General features: G+C 56.2%; 3 protein-coding genes across 8 annotated transcripts; 2 read left to right on the forward strand and 1 right to left on the reverse strand.

Moving 5' to 3' along the window:
* Window positions 1-300: 300 nt before the first annotated feature.
* zgc:56235 (uncharacterized protein LOC393186 homolog) lies at window positions 301-4,112 on the reverse strand. Of its 4 annotated transcripts, none has more exons than XM_037266179.1 (10): window positions 3,973-4,112; window positions 2,159-2,229; window positions 2,044-2,093; window positions 1,850-1,852; window positions 1,350-1,502; window positions 1,218-1,270; window positions 911-1,132; window positions 661-811; window positions 531-588; window positions 301-410 (listed from the first exon to the last, which is right to left on the reverse strand). In XM_037266179.1, the coding sequence occupies exons 1-10, from the start codon at window positions 4,107-4,109 to the stop codon at window positions 319-321; spliced, it is 990 nt and encodes a 329-aa protein (XP_037122074.1). In that variant the 5' UTR covers window positions 4,110-4,112; the 3' UTR covers window positions 301-318. The 4 variants fall into 4 exon arrangements, with proteins under 4 accessions (XP_037122074.1, XP_037122072.1, XP_037122075.1 ...); XM_037266177.1 differs by lacking the exon at window positions 3,973-4,112 and adding an exon at window positions 2,748-2,923; XM_037266180.1 differs by lacking the exon at window positions 3,973-4,112 and adding an exon at window positions 2,630-2,714.
* On the forward strand, window positions 3,338-7,314 carry slc25a1b (slc25a1 solute carrier family 25 member 1b). The gene is made up of 9 exons (XM_037266182.1): window positions 3,338-3,713; window positions 5,034-5,141; window positions 5,198-5,297; window positions 5,401-5,539; window positions 5,612-5,696; window positions 5,787-5,891; window positions 5,971-6,086; window positions 6,163-6,236; window positions 6,305-7,314. Exons 1-9 carry the CDS (start codon window positions 3,599-3,601, stop codon window positions 6,417-6,419), a joined length of 957 nt encoding a protein of 318 aa, XP_037122077.1. The 5' UTR covers window positions 3,338-3,598; the 3' UTR covers window positions 6,420-7,314.
* A 63-nt stretch (window positions 7,315-7,377) lies between these two features.
* Window positions 7,378-20,704, forward strand: pi4kaa (phosphatidylinositol 4-kinase, catalytic, alpha a). 3 transcript variants are annotated; one of them, XM_037266087.1, is made up of 53 exons: window positions 7,378-7,576; window positions 8,190-8,306; window positions 8,377-8,470; window positions 8,574-8,662; window positions 8,731-8,803; window positions 8,870-9,147; window positions 9,518-9,584; window positions 9,644-9,792; window positions 9,856-9,921; window positions 10,000-10,096; window positions 10,177-10,368; window positions 10,438-10,538; window positions 10,633-10,762; window positions 10,831-10,969; window positions 11,046-11,141; window positions 11,201-11,384; window positions 11,456-11,556; window positions 11,626-11,794; window positions 11,885-11,935; window positions 12,007-12,115; window positions 12,183-12,319; window positions 12,400-12,533; window positions 12,609-12,691; window positions 12,774-12,844; window positions 13,188-13,312; window positions 13,383-13,464; window positions 13,542-13,625; window positions 13,704-13,913; window positions 13,986-14,078; window positions 14,189-14,345; window positions 14,423-14,550; window positions 14,626-14,784; window positions 14,859-15,010; window positions 15,095-15,202; window positions 15,325-15,545; window positions 16,016-16,183; window positions 16,248-16,327; window positions 16,407-16,606; window positions 16,699-16,786; window positions 16,870-17,037; window positions 17,142-17,195; window positions 17,267-17,387; window positions 17,483-17,612; window positions 17,735-17,805; window positions 17,883-17,955; window positions 18,129-18,309; window positions 18,379-18,483; window positions 18,560-18,685; window positions 18,759-18,879; window positions 18,961-19,120; window positions 19,188-19,277; window positions 19,346-19,429; window positions 19,574-20,704. In XM_037266087.1, exons 1-53 carry the CDS (start codon window positions 7,478-7,480, stop codon window positions 19,623-19,625), a joined length of 6,417 nt encoding a protein of 2,138 aa, XP_037121982.1. In that variant the 5' UTR covers window positions 7,378-7,477; the 3' UTR covers window positions 19,626-20,704. The 3 variants fall into 3 exon arrangements, with proteins under 3 accessions (XP_037121982.1, XP_037121983.1, XP_037121984.1); XM_037266088.1 differs by having other exon boundaries at window positions 10,837-10,969; XM_037266089.1 differs by having other exon boundaries at window positions 10,837-10,969; window positions 15,325-15,452.
* Window positions 20,705-20,982: the final 278 nt, after the last annotated feature.

Genomic DNA, 20,982 nt, shown 5'->3' on the forward strand with positions numbered 1-20,982 from the left:
GAGGGGCCACAGTAGATGAAAACAATCGGGTCGAAAAGCAAACTCTACTCGCTAGCAAGGCTAACAAGCAGGAGATTGTTTTCACCTAGCTAGCGACAACCTGCGTACGCTGCTCGCGGCCACCCTCTACAGGAAGAGACGTCACTCGCACACAGGAAGAGACGTCACTCACTCACACACACACGGTCAGTCAAAGAGCACCAGCAGCGTATGCTCATCATCATCTCCATGGTCGACATGCTTGCGTGTGATTGGTGGGATGCGGGCGGGGCGTGTGGGGGAGGAGCTACATGACGGTGCTCTTTTTGTCTTCTTTGTCTACGCCTCCAGCTCAAAGCCCATGCCCACCTTGTGGCCGCCGGCGTTAAAGTTCTTCCCGTCGACGAGCGCCGACAGTGTGACCTTGACTCCTGGGAGGGGAGAGCGACGGGTTAGCCGCAAGCTAGGCTAGCGCACCTCCCTGCCTGCTCTTTTTTTAAATCACAAGGGGGTGCTGACTTTGAATAGGTTTGTGTCAAAGTGCTGCTGACCTGGTCGGAGGCTCTGAGTGTATCCGACCCCGATGAGACTTGCGTTGTTGACTTTGGCCTGCGCGACGCAATCAAAGTTAGAAGAAGCGGAACGCGCGGGCGCGCGCACGCCCGGTGTCTGTCCACTTACAGACACCCAAGTGTCGGCGTCCACTTTGTACTTGGCGGCGATGCCGAAGCGAGTGTTGTTGCTGCCGGCGGTCCAGGCCAAGGTGACGGCCGTCTCCAGCGCCTCGTTCACTTTCTGGTAGATGGAGCCGCCGAACTCTGTGCCGTCGTTGCTGAGAAAGGAGTGAGGCAATTTGATGATGTCACGCAAGGTGGAGCGGCGACGCGGACCGACCGACCGACCGACCGACAGTTGGGCGTGGCCGACTCACACGTTGGTGTGCAGCTGGAAGTCTCCGGCCTTGTAGCCCAGCGCAAAATTGTTCTGAGCCAGTTTGGACTTGGCCGTGTCGAAGGCCATCTGGTAGCCGGCCAGCCAGCCCTCGTAGCCCAGCACGGCGGCCGCGTGCACCACGGGGCCCTCAAAGTCCACGTCGCAGCCCAAGTTGACGTAGTCGCGCTTGTAGCCCGTCTTCAGCTTGCCGCTCTTCTTGCTGCAACAGACCCGGCCAGCCAGCCGGCCCGCTTTTCAACACCCAGCGCTCGGAACACAAGCGAACGAGGCCGACGCGTTCTCACCCCGTGTTTGGGACAAAAGACGTGTCCAACGCCACCTTCAGGCCTTGAGTCAGCTGCGGGCAAACACAAGCGTGGCCAAACCTTTATCAAGCGTACGCCACGCGCTAACGCTAGCCTGTCCGCGCCACAAACCTGGTCCTCCAGCGTGACCTCGGTGGCCAGCGTGTTGTCGGTGTTCCACTTCTGGTTGACGCTCAGGCCCAACTCCTTCATCTTGTATTTGGTCTCCAGGCTGCCCGCCGCTTTGCCCGAGTCGGTGTTGCTGGAGCCCGACGTGTTGAACTCCTGCAGCCACAAAAATCAAGCCATGGCACGTTTTCCGCAGCCAGCGCTCCATTTGCCGCCGCCGCAATACGCCCTTACGCAATGCTGATATGATACAAAAGGTCGTTGACAGGCATGTTAGGAAATGAAGAAACACACAAAGATGCAAAAGGCAGGCAGATATTTCCTCATGGCGTGGTGGAGGCGGGGGGGAGCAGTAGAAATCATTTTCTCACAAATTGTCAATTATAATTATGATGAAAATTAGGAAAAAGAAGAAGGAAAAAGATGAACTCAAGCAAACAGAGGTGACCGCGATGATGATGATGATGACGACGACGATGACCAAAGTGTCACGCCGGTCTTACCATCTACGCCGCGTGTCCGTGGTGGTCGAGGAGGGGGGCGGAGTCAAGGAGAGGACGGGGAGGGGGTCAAAGGGTATAAGGACAAAGAGCAGATAGACCCTCAGACACTCGCCGCCTTGCGTGTTGCTGGGCTTGTTGGGAAGCATCTGGAGGGAAAAGGAAAATGAAGAAGAAGAAGAAAGGGAGACGCTCACCACGCCACTTTGAGATTTGGTCTTCAGGTCCAGCTTGACCAGTCCAAAGCCTGCAAGAAGGGACAAAGTCAAAGAACGTGTCAAACGAGTCAGGGCCACGCCGCTCGCAACTCACCGTAGCCTTTGCTGAAGATGTCCTTGGCGCCTTTGCCCAAGTCTGCGTAGCAAGGTGGCACAGCCATGATGCTGCAAGGCAAGACGCAACTATTTTATCGTCCGTCACATGGAGGCAAACAAGAGAGGATGAATAATCCCGTTCTGTGTGCTGCTGCTGCTGCACTTTGAACAAATGCTCGATGGAGCACCTTTACTGATGGACAAAGGACACAAAGGGACAAAGGGTGCGCGTGCGCGCGGGTGACAGCTAGGTCGGCCCACCCAGCAACGAGCTTCCCTCCCTCCATTTGCTGATGTCAAATCCCAGCCTGCACAATGCCAAGTGAAGCCGACGAGAGGCGAATAAAAAGAAGCGGGATTAAGCGATGAATGCCAGGCTGGCGAGCCGTCCGTCCGTCCGTCCGTCCGTCCGTCCGTCATTACATAATGCCAGCAAGCGTTAGCTCCAGCTCCTTAGCTCCTGGCTAACCTTGGACAGAACGCGATCAAAGTGAGGCAAAATGGCCATCGTGCGCGAGCGGCGAGAACAAGACGCCAAAGGGGCCGCGCGGATGCCGGCCAGCCGGCATCCGCGCGGCCCAGCTCACCGATCCAAAGGGGGGGGCGCGTCAGCGGAGGGAGCCGGCAAAGTCCTGCTGCTCCTGTGCTGCTCCTGTGCTGCTCCTGTGCTGGTTGCGGTTTGCGGTTTGCGTGAGGATGCTGAGCGGATTGACAGCTCGCTTCTTTCCAAGTCGCCACGACGGACGGGGGCGCTGTCAAGCAACGCAATGCGCATGCGCCGTGGTGATGCCCATTTCAAAGAGCAACTACGAGGCCAAGAGCGAAATCGCCGCCATCTACGGAAACACGTCACCGGAACGATGGCCAAAGAGCTACTTAGAAGATAACACAATGTCAAAGCCGAAATGTTTGCGTATCTCGTATTTTATATCCGTATATATATTGTCAACTGTCACACGAGCGGGTTAATGGGTAGTTCAGTGAGAACAAGATCCATCTTTATGCTTCAAGTGTCCTTTGTAAATGTGAAGTGTACGTACATGGTTTCATGTTTTTTGACGTGTTTTTGTGGCGCGTTCAAGTCCCCGTGCAGGCCCCCCTTACTTAAATGTGAGTGGCCACATTTTAAAAAGGAGGTGGGTGGTTGGGGTGTGTCGCGCGGTCCCGCCCCGCCCCCCCGCGCCTGACTCGACGTTTACCAGCAAGGAGGCAGGCACGCAGCCAGGCAGCCAGGCAGGCAAGCACGGCAGAGGAAAAGTTGCCTGTCAAAAGTCCTCGACAAGGCCGAAAGAGAGAAGCGAGCGAGCGAGTGCAGTCCCAAGTCCAATGGTCAGGGCCGAACGTTGCACTTTGGACCGCGCCCGGTGCACAAAGCTGCAGCGGGGCTGCATGAGCTTTCATCCCACGGCGCCGCACTGAGTACCGACCGACCGCAGTCATGTCTGCACAGCCGCGCTTCGTGAACCCCTTCCACAGCAGGACGCACAGCCTGGCCGCCGCCGCCCCTGCAGGCAAGGCCAAGCTGACCCACCCTGGCAAGGCCATCCTGGCAGGTACGAATTTCGGCGGGCCGACGGGCGGTGCAAGGCAAGTTTGCTCTGTGCACAGGTTGTCAACCCAAAGTTCTTAAAGGCGCGCCCAAAGTACCAAAACAGAAGGCGCTTGCTCGCTCGGCTTGCATTTTAAGTCTGATGATACTTGACGTTATCCCTACTTGAGTTTGTTTACTCGTCTATCGAATGAGTTGTGAATAAAAGTTCCCTCTTGAAATGACTTGAATTAGCATGAATATAAGCCCCTTAAAATACTTACTTCAGGGTAGCACTGGATGTCAAACCATACCGTGTCGTTCGTTCTATTTGATGAAAATGTTTCTTTTTCCATGCCTGGCCATGGAGACAAATCATATGTCGTTCCAAATCCAGGAAAACATGTTGTCTATCCTCCATGCCACCAGGCGGCGATGTAATACAATGGGGTATGTCGCAATAGGCTTCGAAGGGTGGCAATATTCACTTTTCCCCTGATATTTCACCAAATGGTAACGCAGATATTGTGGTACACGTGTTAATGTCATAACCTTTTAATTGTACATTTTTATTTGACAAAAGGAGCCCAGTAGTTTGTTCAAATTGTTCAGTTCAATCATTACTATGACATCGCTTTGACACTTGCACAAACAGAAAGTCCAAAAGTTCTTCTTAACTTCTTGCTTATGTTGACTCCATGACCTTTGCACTGTGTGCCGAGAGAGCCCCCCTAACGCACGCGCACACTGCGATGACAAAGCACAATAGCCTGAGCACAGTGGGCCTCATTTTGTGTAGCAGCGGGCGTCCTGAAAAGAATCCAAGTTGTGTCGTGGCCTAAAAACAGCTTAGTCTTTGACACGTTATGTCCAGACTTCAAGATGGACAATTAAGAAGATGGAAGGCATTTCAGCATGTATTCAATATGCTAGAGAGCAAAAAAAACATGACAAGTTACGTGCGGGTGGCAAAGCTCAGCTCTGATGTGGAATGGCGTCAGGGGGCGTGTCCTCAGGCTCAGCCAATCGGCTGCAGGCGGCAGCAGCAGCAAGTTATGCTGGAACTGGCTGAGGGAGTTTCAACGTCAGAAGCGCTTCGTGAGGCGTCAATCGCTGCAGCCACTTTTTGGGAGAGTTCACCCCTTTCAGGTCCTTCCACATTTTGTCATCAAAACATTCAAGTGTCCAAATGCTCACAAAGTTAACAGAACATGACGCAACAGGGTTGTTGAATGTTTTCAGGGGGGAATGTTTGAGTGGGATTCTTTTTTGCCCCCCCAAAAAAATGGAATATTGCAGATGATGACAAAGCGGTTCCGTTTCTTTTCTCACGGATTTTGTGCAGGTGGCATCGCGGGCGGCATCGAGATCTGCATCACCTTCCCCACCGAGTACGTCAAGACGCAGCTGCAGCTGGACGAGAAGGCCAACCCGCCCAAGTACAAGGGCATCGGTCAGTGCAGCCGCCGGCTCCCCCCCGGCGGACGCCGCTGACGCTTGCCCTTTCAGGCGACTGCGTCAAGCAGACGGTCAGCGGCCACGGCGTCCGGGGTCTTTATCGCGGGCTCAGCTCGCTGCTCTACGGCTCCATCCCCAAAGCCGCCGTCAGGTGAGTCGGGTCGCCTTCGACTGACCGAAGCACGTCCCACGCGAGCTTTTTTTTGGCGGGGGCCCGAGCGAGTGACGTGCCAAGCGGCCGTCCCCTTTGCCAGGTTCGGCGTCTTTGAGTTCCTGAGCAACAAGATGCGCGACGGCAGCGGCAAGCTGGACAGCAAACGCGGCTTCCTGTGCGGCCTGGGCGCCGGCGTGGCCGAGGCCGTGCTGGTCGTCTGCCCCATGGAGACCGTCAAGGTCAGGCATCGGCATCAAGCGTCCATCCACGCGGGCGCTCTGCTCTGCTCTGATTTGCCCTTTGCCTCGCAGGTCAAATTCATCCACGACCAGACCTCGGCCAACCCCAAGTACAAGGGATTCTTTCATGGCGTGCGCGAGATCATCAGAACGCAAGGTCACACAAAAATGCACATATCGGGGGGGGTTAGGGTTAGGGGGGGGGGCAAAGTCGTGAAGACAAGTTTTGTTTGTGGACGGCGCACAGGACTTCGGGGCACGTACCAGGGTCTGACGGCCACCGTGCTCAAGCAAGGCTCCAACCAGGCCATCCGCTTCTACGTCATGACCTCGCTCAGGAACTGGTACAAAGGTGAATTCTCCTTTCACGACGAGCACGCCGGAGCAGCGATGTCATAATGTTTTCATTTTGGTTTTTTTTTGCCCACAAGGTGACAACCCCGACAAATACATCAACCCCTTAATCACGGGAATGTTCGGAGCGTTCGCCGGCGCCGCCAGCGTGTTCGGAAACACGCCGCTGGATGTGATCAAAACCCGAATGCAGGTGGGTTTATTACTCGGGTGACCCCCTCGGCGGAACGTCCGCAGGCAACGACGGTTGTTTCTGTGCACGTCAACAGGGTCTGGAAGCGCACAAGTACAAAGGCACCATGGACTGCGCCGCCAAGATCATGAAACACGAGGGGCCCCGGGCGTAAGTGGCACATTTGGACCGGCTAGCCGTGCTAGTGCTAGCTAACATTTTGCGCAACGCTTGCCCAGGTTCTACAAAGGGACCGTACCTCGCCTGGGTCGGGTGTGCTTGGACGTGGCCATTGTCTTCATCATCTACGAAGAGGTGGTGAAGGTTCTCAACATAGTTTGGAAGACAGACTGACACAGACGGACACTTCTGGGTTCCTTCACTTTTTCGGTTGAATTCTGAGCGGAGGCGCGCAAATGAAAAGTGATTTTTGATTTTATTGAAGGTATAATAGTGTGCAGCAGAAGCACTGTTGTCAGGAAAAGGCTTGGAACTCTGGAAGCGTTTGAACGGACGCAGGCAGCAGCAACGACAACTTTCTTTTAAAAGGAGGCGAGAAAGCAGGTGACGCGTGTAAGGACCAAGAAATGATACTTGAAGATTTTAAAGTCCTCTTATGTATGCAATTAGCTAGACGATGCTCTGGAAACGATTCAGCTGTCAAAGTGCCTATTAGGTTTTTCTTTGTTTCACCATTCCAGTCAGTGTCATCTGATTATTTGAAAGAATGATTTATGATAACAAAATTCCACTCATCGTGCCTTCTATGCCATTCCACCAAATCTGGGTGCTTTTAAGAGTTTTTATCAGATGAACGAAATGATAGTAATTGCCTTTTTTTTTTTTTTTTAAATGATGTCTAGTGTGCCACATCAGAGTTTGGATGTGCGTTGGGTGCACATGCTACTTCAGGTGTTTACTTGATAACCTCAGCGCAGGCCTGGCCTGGCCTAGTCTGACCTTGGCCTGGCCTAGTCTGACCTTGGCCCGGCCTAGTCTGACCTTGGCCCGGCCTAGTCTGACCTTGGCCCGGCCTAGTCTGACCTTGGCCCGGCCTGGCCTGCACGTACCTACCTGTATACAGTATATGCCTTAATCATGACTAACATATTCCATTACGCAGGGCTTCTTCAAGTTTTTGGGAAGATTCTCTTCCCGGTTGTTCATTCCTGTGCCTTAAGTCTTTCTCACTGGTTATGATGTAAGGGCTGACAAAGAAAAATAAACATTGGCTCTTATTGAAAAAGTTGCCTGCGTGTGTGTGTGTGGTGCTGCTTTTTCCTGCCTTGGCGGTTTTGGACCTGCGCTCTCGCCGTACATGTCGTCGCGTCATTTTGTTTGAGGCAAAAAAAGCGAAAGATGCTTCAGCTGCTCTTGGTATTGCTGCTGCTTTAAAGTCGCAAAGTGTAAACATGGCTGTCCACGTCGAGGGCAGCCGGGGCTTCTACTTCAACACCGTCCTGTCGCTGGCTCGCTCGCTGGCGGCTCACCGGCTGGCGCCGCTCGATAAGGTTAGCACTTCGCTTAGCATCCTGGCTAACTAAGCGTTCATCTTGCATAGCGGACGAGGCGAGTTCGCTCGCTCGCTCGCGGGGGGGGGGTGACGTCATCGTGTCTCCTTTTGGCTTACTGTCAGCAACGTGACATTATTTTAGTCAAGAGGAGGTCATGGTGAAATTTATTGGCGATCAGCCAGGTCGTAAGTGGTCGAATGTGGCCTTAGTGTTAAGCTGAAGTCGGCCAATGGATGATAATCCTACATGACATACTTGGCGGTATGTGAAGGATGAATTGATTTACATTTTCAGCGTTCCATTCTCGAAGTATCATTTTCTATCATTTTAGTGAAGGGGGGAAAAAAAATGCAGCAATTTCTGGCCAAGGTCAAAGTGGAAAGTCAACAAGAGTCAAGATGTGACTTGTTTTGAAATGTTACCACGTCAGACTTCTAGCATTAAAAAGATGGCTAAACACAGACCTGGGTAACCTAGAAGAATCTAAAAGCCCCCAAACAGACGAATGCTGCATCAAGACAGCCCAGAAGCAAGAGGAGAAGATCTCGACGTGATGACGCAATGTACGTCCCGTGGTGCAAAATGGTGTCCCATGTTGTCGCACCGGCAGGTGCAAAAGCTGCAATGTATGTGTCCCGTGGACGTGCGAGGCGTCTTCCAGCTGGACGAGAGGCGTCGGGACGCCGTGCTGGCCCTGGGCGTCTTCCTGGTGGAGTCCAACCTGCAGGTGAGCACGGCGCTCTCGGGACCGGCCGGCTCATTCCGGGCGGGCTCTCAAAGCGGCGCTGTCGTCTCAGCACAAAGACGCCATCGTGCCCTACCTCCTGGGACTGCTCAAAGGACTTCCCCGAGTTCATTGGATCGAGGAGGGCTCGCAACGGAAAAGACCAGGTCAAATCGGCGCACCGCTTGTCTTCCGACCTTCTTCTGCACAACGGGGGACCTGCGGCGCACGTAACCAACCACGCGTGCACTTCCTTCTCCACTCCTGTAGGAACGCTTCCCGTGGCCGAGAACTTCAGCTTTTGTTTCGTGACGCTGCTGTCGGACGTCGCCCAGCGAGATGAAACCTCGCGTGGACAGGTGTGTGTGCGTGTATCTATGTGTGAGTGTTTTGTCATAGTGGTGTGATGATGTCACTGTGGCGTCAGATTGTGGAGAGCATCATGGACGTCATGCAAGTCCTGCAGGAGCTATGCAAGAACCCGCAGTCTCACGATAAAGGTGCGCCACGCACCTTCCCCGTCGTCAGCCGGCCTCCGTTTTGCTGACTTTGTGTTTTGCTTTCAGCTCCCGCCTACGTGGAGTACACGTGTCGCTACACGGTGCCCACCTTGCTGGGCGTGGCGCGAGCCTTCGGCCGCTACAGCAACACCAGCGAGCCGCTGCTGTCCAAGCTGTTCCCGCGGCCGGCTGCGGCCGCCCCGTCGGCGGCCGACGACGGCGAGGCGGCGCGACGGCGCTCCTTCAATGACTTCCGCTCCATCCTGCCCAGTTCCTTCCTCACCGTGTGTCCGCCGGAGACCCTGAGGTGCAAGGGCTCCTCCGTATCCATCGTGTCTCAACAGGTACAAAAAAAAATAAATGAAATGACAAATGTATGACTGAAGAACAAGAAGACAGGAACATTTGATTTGTTAAAAATGTGTCAGTGTGAGAACGTGACATCGACGAATGGATAATGCAGCTAGTTAGCGAGCTAGCGAGTTAGCGGCTGGCTGGCTGGCTGGCTGGCTGGCTGGCTGGCTGGCTGGCTGGCTGGCTGGCTGGCCGGCAGGCTGGCTGGCTGGCTGGCCGGCTGGCCGGCCGGCTGGCCGGATGGATGCATAGTAAGATTTCAGCAAATGATTTGCCCAAAAGCAAGAAATTTTGACTTGAGTTGTTTTGGACAAGCTAGCTTCCAACGGGCCCGACGTTCTCACGCTCATTTATTTTCAGGCCAGTCCAGAGAGGACAATGCTGAGCCCGAGCTCCCCGGCGGAGCCCTCGGCGCCGTACTTTGAAGGTGAGCGCGGCTCCTCCACCGACGCAGCCGATCGACCCGAACGCCCGACCTCTGTGCAGGCTCGTACCTGCCCGACGGGAGCTCCGTGGACCCGGACTACTACTTCTCCACCATCAGTTCCAGCTTCTCCGTCTCGCCTCTCTTCACCGGCAGCAGCCGCGGAGAGTTTCACGTGCCCCTGGACACGCTCCGGCAGCTCCTGCAGATGGTGCGCACGGCACGCACGCCTGAACGCGCCATCTTGACACATCTTGGTTTTCACCTTCACCAGGTTGAAGACATCGTCTCAGAGTCCTTTTTAAAGTCGCTGGACGAAACCTTGGCCGGGTTTTTGGCGGTAAGACGGCAGCTTGACTCGTTGGTCCCAAAACACGGGGACTATTATTTGACTCGCCAGGCTCTGCTCTGGTTGCAGTCCAGTCCCGGTCTTCACGTGTACTACAAAAGCTTCAGTGACCCGCTCTACGTGGCCATCTTCAAGATGCTCCGAGACACCCTGTACAACCTGAAAGGTCAGTCCCGCCCTCTTTTTGGATTCGTCCCGTGGGCCTCCCCCGCTTGACCCTCCCTCCCACCTTCCCTGCGTGAAAAGACCTCCGGACGGACTTTGTGAAGGAGGTGCACGACTTTGTGCTGGAGCAGTTTAGCAGCAGCCAGTCGGAGCTGCAGAGGATCCTGCACGACGTGGAGTACCTGCAGAGCGAGCTGAGCCCGCTCAAGCTGCGCTGCCAGGCCAACGCCGCCTGCGTGGACCTCATGGTGTGGGCCGTCACCGAGGAGCAAGGTGGAAGCCTCCGTCGCCAGCTCCGCCCGCCCGGCAGCGCCGCCTCATCTTCTTTCACTGCCGCCGCAGGAGCCGAGAACCTTTGCAGCAAGCTGTCGGAGAAGCTGCAGTCCAAGACTTCCAGCAAAGTCATCATCGCCCACATGCCCCTCCTCATCTGCTGCTTGCAGGCGAGTCACCAGTGGCGCTCGCTCCCTCCCTCCCTCCCTAGCCTCCCTCCCTCGGCAGCGCCGCTCTGATCTTGGCGCGTTTGTGCGGGCGCAGGGCTTGGGCCGCCTGTGCGAGCGTTTCCCGGTGGTGGCCCATTCGGTCACCGCGTCGCTGAGGGACTTCCTGGTGGTGCCCTCGCCCGTCCTGGTCAAGCTCTACAAATACCACAGCCAGTGCTCAGCGGGTAAGCCCCACCTCCTCCCGCCTCCCGCCACTCGCTCGGCTCATGCTTCTCCTCCTGTGTGCGAGTTGCTCAAGGAGGCGCCGAGATCAAAATCCACGTGACCAACGAGCACTCCCAGTCCACCGTCGGCGCCAACTCGGCCAGCAAGAAGAGTCAGCCCTCCATGTACGAGCAGCTGAGAGACATCTCCATCGACAACATCTGCAGGTGAAAAAACCTGGAGAAAGAAAAACCCCAGAGCGGGCGCGGGTGCAACCGTGACCTGGTGTGACCCGGCCCTCAGGTGTCTGAAGGCGGGGCTGACCATGGATAACGTCATCGTGGAAGCCTTCCTGGCCAGCCTGTCCAACCGTCTGTACATCTCGCAGGAGAACGACAAGTAATGGCTGTCGTCTGTCCCCTTCCGAGGGTCCCCACTCACGTCTGCGTGTGGCACAGGGACGCCCACCTGATCCCGGACCACACCATCCGGGCTCTGGGCCACATCGCCGTGGCCCTGCGGGACACGCCCCGCGTGATGGAGCCCATCTTGCAGATCCTGCAGCAGAAGTTTTGCCAGCCGCCGTCGCAGCTGGACGTGCTGATCGTGGACCAGCTGGGCTGCATGGTCATCACGGGCAACGCAAGTGTCCCGCCCGCCCGCCACGTCTTTGCTGACATGCTGACGCGGGCGCTCGCGCTGTGCCCCTGCAGCAATACATCTACCAGGAGGTGTGGAATTTGTTCCAGCAAATCAGCGTCAAGGCCAGCTCCATGGTCTACTCCACCAAGGACTACAAGGACCACGGCTACAGGTCGGCCTCGTCGAGCCCGCGAGCGAGGCTTTGTTTTTGTTTCAGTTAACCGCATTGCGGCGTCGGCAGGCACTGCTCTCTGGCCGTCATCAACGCTCTGGGCAACATCGCGGCCAACCTGCAGGCCGAGCAGATGGTGGACGAGCTGCTGGTCAACCTGCTGGAGCTCTTTGTGCAGCTGGGCCTGGAGGGCAAGCGGGCCAGCGAGCGGGCGGCCGACAAAGGCCCGGCCCTCAAGGTCTGCCCGGCCCCGGCCCGGCCCGGCCCTCTTTGCTTTTTACCGGGCCTCCGCTTGGCGTTTTGAGCGCCGTCTTTTCTTGCGCCGCAGGCATCGAGCAGCGCCGGCAACCTGGGCGTCCTCATCCCCGTCATCGCAGTGGTAAGCGCCGCCCGGAACGTCGTGTCGGAACGTCTTCCTCCGCCTCTTGAAACGCTGGCCTGTGCCAACAGCTGACCAAAAGGCTGGCGCCCATCAAGGAGGCCAAACCGCGCCTGCAGAAGCTCTTCAGGGACTTCTGGCTCTACTCGGTGGTGATGGGCTTCGCCGTGGAAGGCTCAGGTGCGCCTCGGTCTGCCCGTATTTGTCTTGGGAAGACGCCGTCTGACTCGCCGCCGCGCCCCCACAGGTCTGTGGCCCGAGGAGTGGTACGAGGGCGTGTGCGAGATCGCCACCAAATCGCCGCTGCTGACCTTCCCGAGCGGCGAGCCGCTGCGCTCGGAGCTGCAGTACAACTCGGCGCTCAAGAACGACACGGTCACCCCGGTAGCGCCGCGGCGACGCTCCAAAGGCGCAAGCGAGCGGCGCCTTGCGGTCGCCTGACCCGCCATCTCCGTCCGTCCCAGGCGGAGCTCAACGAGCTGCGCGGCACCATCATCAACCTGCTGGACCCGCCGCCAGAGGGCGCCGCGCTGGTCAACAAGCTGGATTTTGCCATGTCCACCTACCTGCTGTCCGTCTACAGGCTGGAGTACATGAGGTTGGTTTGGTTAGGCTGGGCGCACTTTGCGGCAGACCCGAAAAAGTGGCCCAAATAACAATCGCTTGCCATCAGGATGCTGAATTCGCCCGACTCGGAACGTTTCCAGGTCATGTTCCGCTACTTTGAGGACCGGGCCATCCAGAAGGACAAATCGGGTAAGAGCCGTTTAGCAAGCGACACCCCCCCCACCCCACGTTAGCTTGCGTAACATGAACGTTAGCGTCCTCCCGCCCGCAGGCATGATGCAGTGCGTGGTGGCCGTCAGCGACAAAGTCTTTGAGGTCTTCCTGCAAATGATGATCGAGAAGGTAAGAAAAGTCAAAGTCTGCTTTATTGTCAATTTCTTCACATGCCAAGACACACAAAGAAATCGAAATGACGTTCCCACTATCCCACGGTGACAAGACATAGAACACAATATACATACAAGTAAACAACACCAAAAAATAACAACAAGAAGGCACAAACAATGAAGAAATAAGAGTGATGGATGGATGGATAAATAATAAATAAACAAATAACATCATAAATAAGAGGAGCAAAAATGGAGCAAGTGTGCATACAGCAGACAGTCAGAAGGCCTGGAGCGGGCGACGGCCGGCGGTGGGCCCATCTCGCCGGGCGCGGCTTTCATCTGGTGTTCTCCTTCAGGCCAAAACCAAAGTGCACGAGGAGGAGCTGGAGCGCCACGCCCAGTTCCTGCTGGTCAACTTCAACCACATCCACAAGAGGATCCGCAGAGTGGCCGACAAATATTTGTCCGGTTTGGCCGAGACGTGAGTACCGCACGGGCGCTCGGCCCGGCCCGGTCCGCTCACACGTGTCCTGGTGCGGCTGCTTTCTCAGCTTCCCTCACCTGCTGTGGAGCGGCCGCGTGCTGAAGACCATGCTGGACATCCTGCAGACCCTGTCGCTCTCGCTCAGCGCCGTAAGTTGGCCCCGCCCAAGTCACGTGTTACTTTTTCCCACTTGTGAAAATGGAACGAATGATGTTGTCCAACACAGGACATCCACAAGGACCAGCCGTACTACGACATTCCCGACACGCCCTACAGGATCACGGTTCCCGACACTCACGAGGCCAGAGAGGTCAGCTCCTCCCACTTGGCAAACCAAATCAAGTCAAGACAGGCTGCACATTCTCACCACATTTGGCGATGCTTGCAGAGCATCGTGAAGGACTTTGCCGCCCGCTGCGGGGAGATCCTGAAGGAGGCCATGAAGTGGGCGCCGTCCGTCACCAAATCCCACCTGCAGGAGTACCTGAACAAGCACCAGAACTGGGTGTCGGGTCTGTCGCAGCACACGGGCCTGGCCATGGCCACCGAGAGCATCCTGCACTTTGCCGGCTTCAACCGGCAGAGCACGGCGCTGGGGGTAGCTCGATAGCTCGCTTTGCCGCTTTAGCTTGTTTCGGTACTTGACGGCGTTCCGCTCGTCCCCCCGCAGTCCACTCAGCTGACGGAGAGGCCGGCGTGCGTGAAGAAGGACTACTCCAACTTCATGGCCTCCCTCAATCTGAGGAACCGATACGCCGGAGAGGTGGGCGCGCCGTCCCTCCCGTTCTGGTTCAAAGCCCAGGCCCACGGCGCGCCGTCCCTCCCGTTCTGGTTCAAAGCCGAGGCCTACAGCTCCTCCTTTCCCATCCGCAGGTGTCGGGCATGATCCACTTTGCGCAGGCGCTGCGGGGCCAGCCGGACCTGGGCCGGCTGCTGGTCAAGCAGATGGCAGAGGCTCTGGACTCGGCCCGGCCCGAAGGCTTCACGGAGGTCATGTTCAAGCTGGCCGCCTTGCTCATCAGCAGCAAAGGTCGGTCTCGCTCGCTCGCTCGGCTCGGCTTCGCCGTCCGTCTTCGTGTTGTGACGTCCGCCGATGTTGGTGCGTAGAGTGCGACCCTCAGCTGCTGCACCACCTCTGCTGGTCTCCTCTCAAGATGTTCAGCGAGCACGGCATGGAGACGGCCGTCGCCTGCTGGGAGTGGCTGCTGGCCGGGCGTGCTGGCGTGGAAGTACCGGTAACCCAAAAGAAAGCAACATTTTTTTAGCATCACTTTGCACTGCGTTTGTGCTCATTTCTTTTTTTTCTGCAGTTCATGCGCGAGATGGCAGGAGCGTGGCAGATGACGGTGGAGCTGAAGATGGGCTTATTCTCCGACGCGCAGCAGGAGGCCGACCCTCTGGCGGCGTCCGAGGAGAGCCAACCCGTACCCTGCCCGCCGGACGTCACGCCCCACCACATCTGGATTGAGGTCCGCCTGCCGGCGTCAACTCCCCCCTCCCCTACTCACCTTTTCCCCACTTCGGCCTGGCGCTTTGCGTCCAGTTTTTGGTGCAGAGGTTCGAGATAGCCAAGTACTGCAGCGCCGACCAGGTGGAGATCTTCGGCAGTTTGCTCCAGCGCTCGCTTTCGCTCAACGTGGGCGGGGCCAAAAGCAACCTCAACCGACACGTCGCGGCCATCGGACCTCGATTCAGGTGCGACTCGCGCTTTGGCACTCACGGGGTCAGCCATTTGCTGATTTCTTTTTTTCTAATTCCTCCTGTCTTTGTTTTCTGCAGGCTGCTGACGCTGGGCCTGGCCGTGCTCCACTCTGACGTCATCACCAACCCCACTGTCAAGAACGTCCTCAGAGAGAAGATCTACTCCACAGCCTTTGATTACTTCAGGTACGCGCACGAGCAAGTGTGGCAGTGACCCAACTTGCATGTTTTATTTTCTTTTATTTTGAGCTGCGAGCCAAAATGGGTGTCCGAGCGGGAGTTAAGCTGAGCTTGTGCTCCGTCTGCAGCGTGTCTCCAAAGTTTCCTACCCAGGGTGACAAGCGCCTGCGCGAGGACATCAGCGTGGCCATCCGTTTCTACGCCGGCATCCTGTCGGACAAGAAGTACCTGGCGGCGTGCCACCTGGTGCCCCCCGGTGAGCTTGGCACCACCCCGGCCCCGAGCACGCTCTCTGCCGGGATATTCGGATCACTTATCGTGTCCAGCACTTCTCCGATATCCATCTTAAGTAAGCCTCGGCCTCGACGGCGAGAGCATGTGTGGCGTGACGGGCGGGCGGGCGGGCGCTCGCGTGCGTGCGTGGCACATTTGATGCTTTGCTCAACCCTCAGCGCGCTGCTCCAAGATGCTCTCCATTCCAACTTCCTCTCTTGATTCTCTATAAGCCTTTGAGTAGCCGTGAGGACAAGAAGCACAAATGTGTCACCTGTGTGGAGATGCACGACTCCTCATCATCCAGTCAGTCAGTCCATCCATCCATCCGCCCTTTCCCAATCCAGTACGACTTGAATCCTCCCCTCCCCACACAAACTTGTGAAGGAATCCCCGGGCAGATTGCTCATGTTGCTCAGGCGAGTCCGGGATCCGCGCGATTCAGGGCGGGCATGGCGACATCTCCATCATCACTCGTGTGGATGCCGTCCGTCGTGCCGTTTCTGCCGTGGCGCACTAAACGCACATTTGTGTGCTCCCGGCCAGACAACCAGGACCCGTCGCTCAACAGTTTGTCGGTGATGAACGCCGCCGACATGCGAGGCGGCGGCGGCGGCAGCATCGACTCCAGCGCTCGCTCGCAGCAGAGCGGCCAGGGATGGATCAATACGTACCCGCTTTCCAGCGGCATGTCCAGCGCGTCCAAGAAGTCCGGTGGGTTTTCCGAAGTCAAAGTGGAAAGCCTCATTTAGTGATGGCGTGACGCCGTACCTCGCAGGAGCGTCCAAGAAGAGCAACCGAGGAACGCAGCTGCACAAGTACTACATGAAGCGCCGGACGCTCTTGTTGGCTTTGCTGGTGAGCGTCCGTGGATTTCTCCGGCCGTTCCCATCCCCGGCCGGCTCCAACCCGCCGTCTTCTCTCTTTTGGCGGCCAGGCGAGCGAGATCGAGCGTCTGAGCACGTGGTACAACCCGCTGTGCGCTCAGGAGCTGGCCATCGCCACCGAGCAGTCGGTGGAGACCAGCATCGCCAACTGGAGGTCCAAATACATCAGCCTGACCGAGAAGCAGTGGAAAGACAACGTCAACCTGGCCTGGAATATCGCGCCCTACCTCGCCATGCAGCTGCCCAGCAGGTCGGCGCGCTCGCGCCGTTCCGAATCACACCCCCAAAAACAACCCCCCCCCCAAGAAAAAACGCAGCCAACACCTGCGCCTTCCTTGGAAGGTTCAAGAACGACGCCATCACGGCCGAGGTGACCCGCCTGGTGCGTCTGGACCCCGGCGCCGTAAGCGACGTCCCGGAAGCCGTTAAGGTCAGGCCCCCCTTTTTTTTTTGTTCTTCTTCAAAATGGCTGCCAGCTTCGCTCAAGCGCTCCTGGTTTTCGCGCGGTGGCAGTTCCTGGTCACGTGGCACACCATCGACGCCGACTCGCCGGAGCTGAGCCACATCCTGTGCTGGGCGCCCGCCGACCCGCCCACGGGCCTGTCCTACTTCAGCAGCATGTACCCGCCGCACCCGCTCACCGCGCAGTACGGCGTCAAGGTGCTGCGCTCCTTCCCTCCGGTGAGTCCGGCCCGGCCCGACCTGCCCCGCCGAGTCCGAACCGGCCCGCCCCGCCCCCGCCATGCTTCTTTCTCTTTGTTCCTTGTTTTTCTCCCCCTCTTCAGGACGCCATCTTGTTCTACATCCCGCAGATTGTTCAAGCGCTGCGCTACGATAAGGTATTTATTCACGTCGGGAGTCGCAGCCAGCTCCAAAAATATCGGGACGCTTGTACAATTGTTGACCTCAGATGGGCTACGTGCGGGAGTACATCCTGTGGGCCGCGCAGAAGTCCCAGCTGCTGGCTCACCAGTTCATCTGGAACATGAAGACCAACATCTTCATGGACGAGGAGGCGCACCAGAAGGACCGTGAGTTCTCAAATCGTTTTGTTTGTTTTTTTAAATTCAAACAAACGACCTGCCCGTCTGTCCCGGCCGGCTTCTTGACGCGATCGGCCGCTCAGCCGACATCGGTGAGCTGCTGGAGCAAATGGTGGAGGAGATCACGGGATCGCTGTCGGGTCCGGCCAAAGATTTCTACCAGCGGGAGTTTGACTTCTTTAATAAGATCACCAACGTGTCGGCAATCATCAAGTAAGTCGGCGCCCCGAGCTTCGTCAACAAAAGCATCGCTGGACGCGCACGCAAACCCGTGGCCAGTTTTTGGCCCAAAGGATTTTAAAAATCAATGTTGAGGTGACCACATGATCTTTCAGGCCAATCCCCAAAGGGGAGGAGCGGAAACGGGGTTGTCTGAAGGCTCTGGCGGATATCAAAGTTCAAGCAGGTAACCTCAATGGCGCTAACCCTGAGACCTTTCTCCGCCGCCGTCACAGTGAAATGCAAAATGTGTGTGTGCGCTAGGCTGCTACCTGCCCAGTAACCCCGAGGCCATCGTCCTGGACATCGACTACAAGTCCGGAACCCCCATGCAGAGGTCGGAACCCTTGAGTGCTAATTATGCTAAGCGCTTTGGAACTGTTGCTGTGAGCTTCATTTGGACAAAAGTAGTTCTTACGTTGGAGGGAGTTTGGGAGCTTCATTTAGAAACCATGTCCAGAAGTTGACAAAAGTAGTGCTTTGCCGCCATGTGTCCGTCCTCCTCCGCAGCGCGGCCAAGGCTCCCTACCTGGCCAAGTTCAAAGTGAAGCGTTGCGGCGTGAGCGAGCTGGAGCGCGAGGGCCTGCGCTGCCCGTCCGACTCGCTGGACGAGGACGGGGACAACCCGGATGCGGCGCGGCGAGTCTGCTGGCAGGCGGCCATCTTCAAAGTGGGCGACGACTGCCGGCAGGTGAGCCTGGCTTTTGCGCTGCGTTTGGAACAGTGCCAAGCCATTGATTTCTTTTTTTCTCGAGCGCAGGATATGCTGGCGCTGCAGATCATTGGACTCTTCAAGAACATCTTCCAGTTGGTGGGCCTGGACCTTTTTGTTTTCCCCTACCGGGTGGTGGCCACGGCTCCCGGGGTGAGTCTCCCTCCGACTCGGCGTTTTATTCCTCGCGAGCAGGCTGCGGGCAACGTGGCGCTTTGGGCCTCCTCAGTGCGGCGTGATCGAGTGCATCCCGGACTGCAAGTCCCGCGACCAGCTGGGCAGGCAGACGGACTTTGGCATGTACGACTACTTCCGCAACCAATACGGCGACGAATCCACGCTGGCCTTCCAGAAGGTGGCGCCCTTACTTCACTCGCTTTATCTTCCCGCTCCCGTGTCTCCATTTACCCGTCTCCCGGTTCCCGCAGGCTCGCTACAACTTCATCCGTAGCATGGCGGCGTACAGCCTGCTGCTCTTCCTGCTGCAGATTAAAGACAGACACAACGGCAACATCATGCTGGACAGCAAGGGACACCTCATCCACATCGGTAAATGACAAAAGCAAAAGAAGTGCTAACAGTCGCTACGCTAACACAGCGATCCGTCTATCCATCATCTTCTCTGGGCAGACTTTGGCTTCATGTTTGAGAGCTCCCCGGGCGGCAACCTGGGCTGGGAGCCCGACATCAAGCTGACGGACGAAATGGTGATGATCATGGGTGGCAAGATGGAGGCCACGCCCTTCAAGTGGTTCATGGAGATGTGCGTGCGAGGCTACCTGGCCGTTCGGTAGGAAAACGCCCGTCCGGTCCCGTCCGGTCCGGGGTCTCCAATGTGGCCGCCGTCTGCCCCGCAGTCCCTACATGGACGCGGTGGTGTCGCTGGTCACGCTCATGCTGGACACGGGGCTGCCCTGCTTCCGAGGACAGACCATCAAGCTCCTCAAGTGAGTGGCCAAATTGTCAACGCCGACTGGCGGACGGAAACGAACGGTGTGCTTTTGCTCCCGCTCAGAGGCAGGTTTAATCCTCAGATGAGCGAGAAAGAGGCGGCGGCGTTTATCATCAAGGTCATCCAAAGCTGCTTCCTCAGTAGCAGGTACGTGCAGGGCTAATGCTAACACCTAGCGGAGCGTTACGCTAAACTGCTGAATAAGACGTTTTCACTTTTTGAGTGTCACTTTTTAAGGATACAAGAAGCCATTTTGGGTTGTTGTTGTTTTTTTCCCTCCTGCCCCTCCAGGAGCAAAACCTACGATATGCTGCAATATTACCAGAACCAAATTCCCTACTGAGCTGAGCCGCTGGCGGCGGCGGCGGCAGCAGCAGCGAGTCCAAACCCGAAAGCAACAGCGCTTTAGTAAAAGTGCTATCACCCTTCAAGCATCATCACCACCACCTCCGTGCACTTTATTTCTCGCACTATTTCAAGATTACCATCAAATATTACTTTGTGTGTTACTTGTCAGGCCACGAGGACGAGTCATCGCTGCAAAGTCATTCCGCAGCGGCACTCTAGTGTGTTCTGGAACTTTGTGTGTGTGTGTGTTGTGTGTATGTGTGCGTGTGCGTGTGTGTGTGTGTGTGTGTGTGTTTGCCAACTCGTTTTGAGCTCTAGAAAATCTCAAGTTTTATTTCGCCCTTGTGCAATGGTTTTAATTCTTTTGAATGATTATGACTTCTTGTGAATATGTCCCAAACTATCCCAAAGCACTTCAATGTCATTTAAGTCATTTTACAGCATTACCCTTAAAAACAATTGACTCCGAGTGAGAGGACAAAAATTTGCTGATAAAATACCTGAGGGAAAATTCAGCAACCACAACAAATGGCCAATATGGGGATTGATTTTGGTCGGCCTCCCGGTAGTAAGCGTAGTGTGCAAAAAGCCACACGTTGTTGGAAACAAGTATGAGGGTCCCTCAAAATGCTTGCGGCAAACACACACACACACACCTGCACCTGCGCGCGTGCTGAACCTGTTTGGAAACATTCCTTGTGTGTCATGTGATGACTTTTCCCCCAAACAAAGCCATGTCCTACGTGACGCAAGCGAGCAACCCTCGATATGCAAAAACTATCTATCCATGTGCTGTGGTTTTTTGGAGTGTCAAACTTCCCTCGTATCCTGACTCGTTCGTCTTCAAGGTGCAACTTGGATGGATGTTGGCCATTTGAGCTCTCAAGGTCCAAATGGTGTCATCACGCCAACTCAAGCCCTCCTCGATCTTCTTGGCTCTGTGACACATCCTTCGTGAAAACGCGCGCGTTTGTGTCCGAGAAATGTTTTTATTTTCCATATTTGTCGGCGCATTCCACTTTTTCCAGAAAACATCTGTTGATTTGAAAAGATTAAAGCCTCACTTGAAAGCTCTTCCTTTTCTTTTCCTACAGCAGATCAATGTTCAGATGTCATAAGAAAACACCACTCAAGTACCTGTCCAGGTACATTTGCACTTAAGTGGATTTCAATTCAAGTTGACTTCACTGGAGTGTATTTTTAGAAGTGTACAGTATTTGCTCTGAATGAAACAGGTCCACTCCGGCGCGGTTCAGTGACGTCACCGGGATGGGCAGGTGGCCACGTAATGTCGGGGTGGGAGCGCTGAAAAGAGTTGCGTTGCTACGCCGTCGATTTTGGGTCATGAAGAG

The sequence above is a fragment of the Syngnathus acus genome, chromosome 12, assembly GCF_901709675.1.
Source record: "Syngnathus acus chromosome 12, fSynAcu1.2, whole genome shotgun sequence".
Lineage (NCBI taxonomy): Eukaryota > Metazoa > Chordata > Actinopteri > Syngnathiformes > Syngnathidae > Syngnathus > Syngnathus acus.

Bases quoted from the DNA above. Each gene is read 5' to 3' on its own strand.
- slc25a1b (XM_037266182.1), top strand. From the start codon at position 3,599: ATGTCTGCACAGCCGCGCTTCGTGAACCCCTTCCACAGCAGGACGCAC. The intron at 5,697-5,786 runs GTCACACAAAAA...GACGGCGCACAG, and splicing joins CGAGATCATCAGAACGCAAG to GACTTCGGGGCACGTACCAG. The intron at 5,892-5,970 runs GTGAATTCTCCT...TTTGCCCACAAG, and splicing joins GCTCAGGAACTGGTACAAAG to GTGACAACCCCGACAAATAC.
- zgc:56235 (XM_037266179.1), bottom strand. From the start codon at position 4,109: ATGGAGGATAGACAACATGTTTTCCTGGATTTGGAACGACATATGATT. The intron at 2,230-3,972 runs GTAAGTATTTTA...CTTGCCTTGCAG, and splicing joins ACATCCAGTGCTACCCTGAA to CATCATGGCTGTGCCACCTT. The intron at 1,133-1,217 runs GTGAGAACGCGT...GGTCTGTTGCAG, and splicing joins TCTTTTGTCCCAAACACGGG to CAAGAAGAGCGGCAAGCTGA.
- pi4kaa (XM_037266087.1), top strand. From the start codon at position 7,478: ATGGCTGTCCACGTCGAGGGCAGCCGGGGCTTCTACTTCAACACCGTC. The intron at 11,385-11,455 runs GCAAGTGTCCCG...GTGCCCCTGCAG, and splicing joins GCATGGTCATCACGGGCAAC to CAATACATCTACCAGGAGGT. The intron at 12,534-12,608 runs GTTGGTTTGGTT...GCTTGCCATCAG, and splicing joins TACAGGCTGGAGTACATGAG to GATGCTGAATTCGCCCGACT.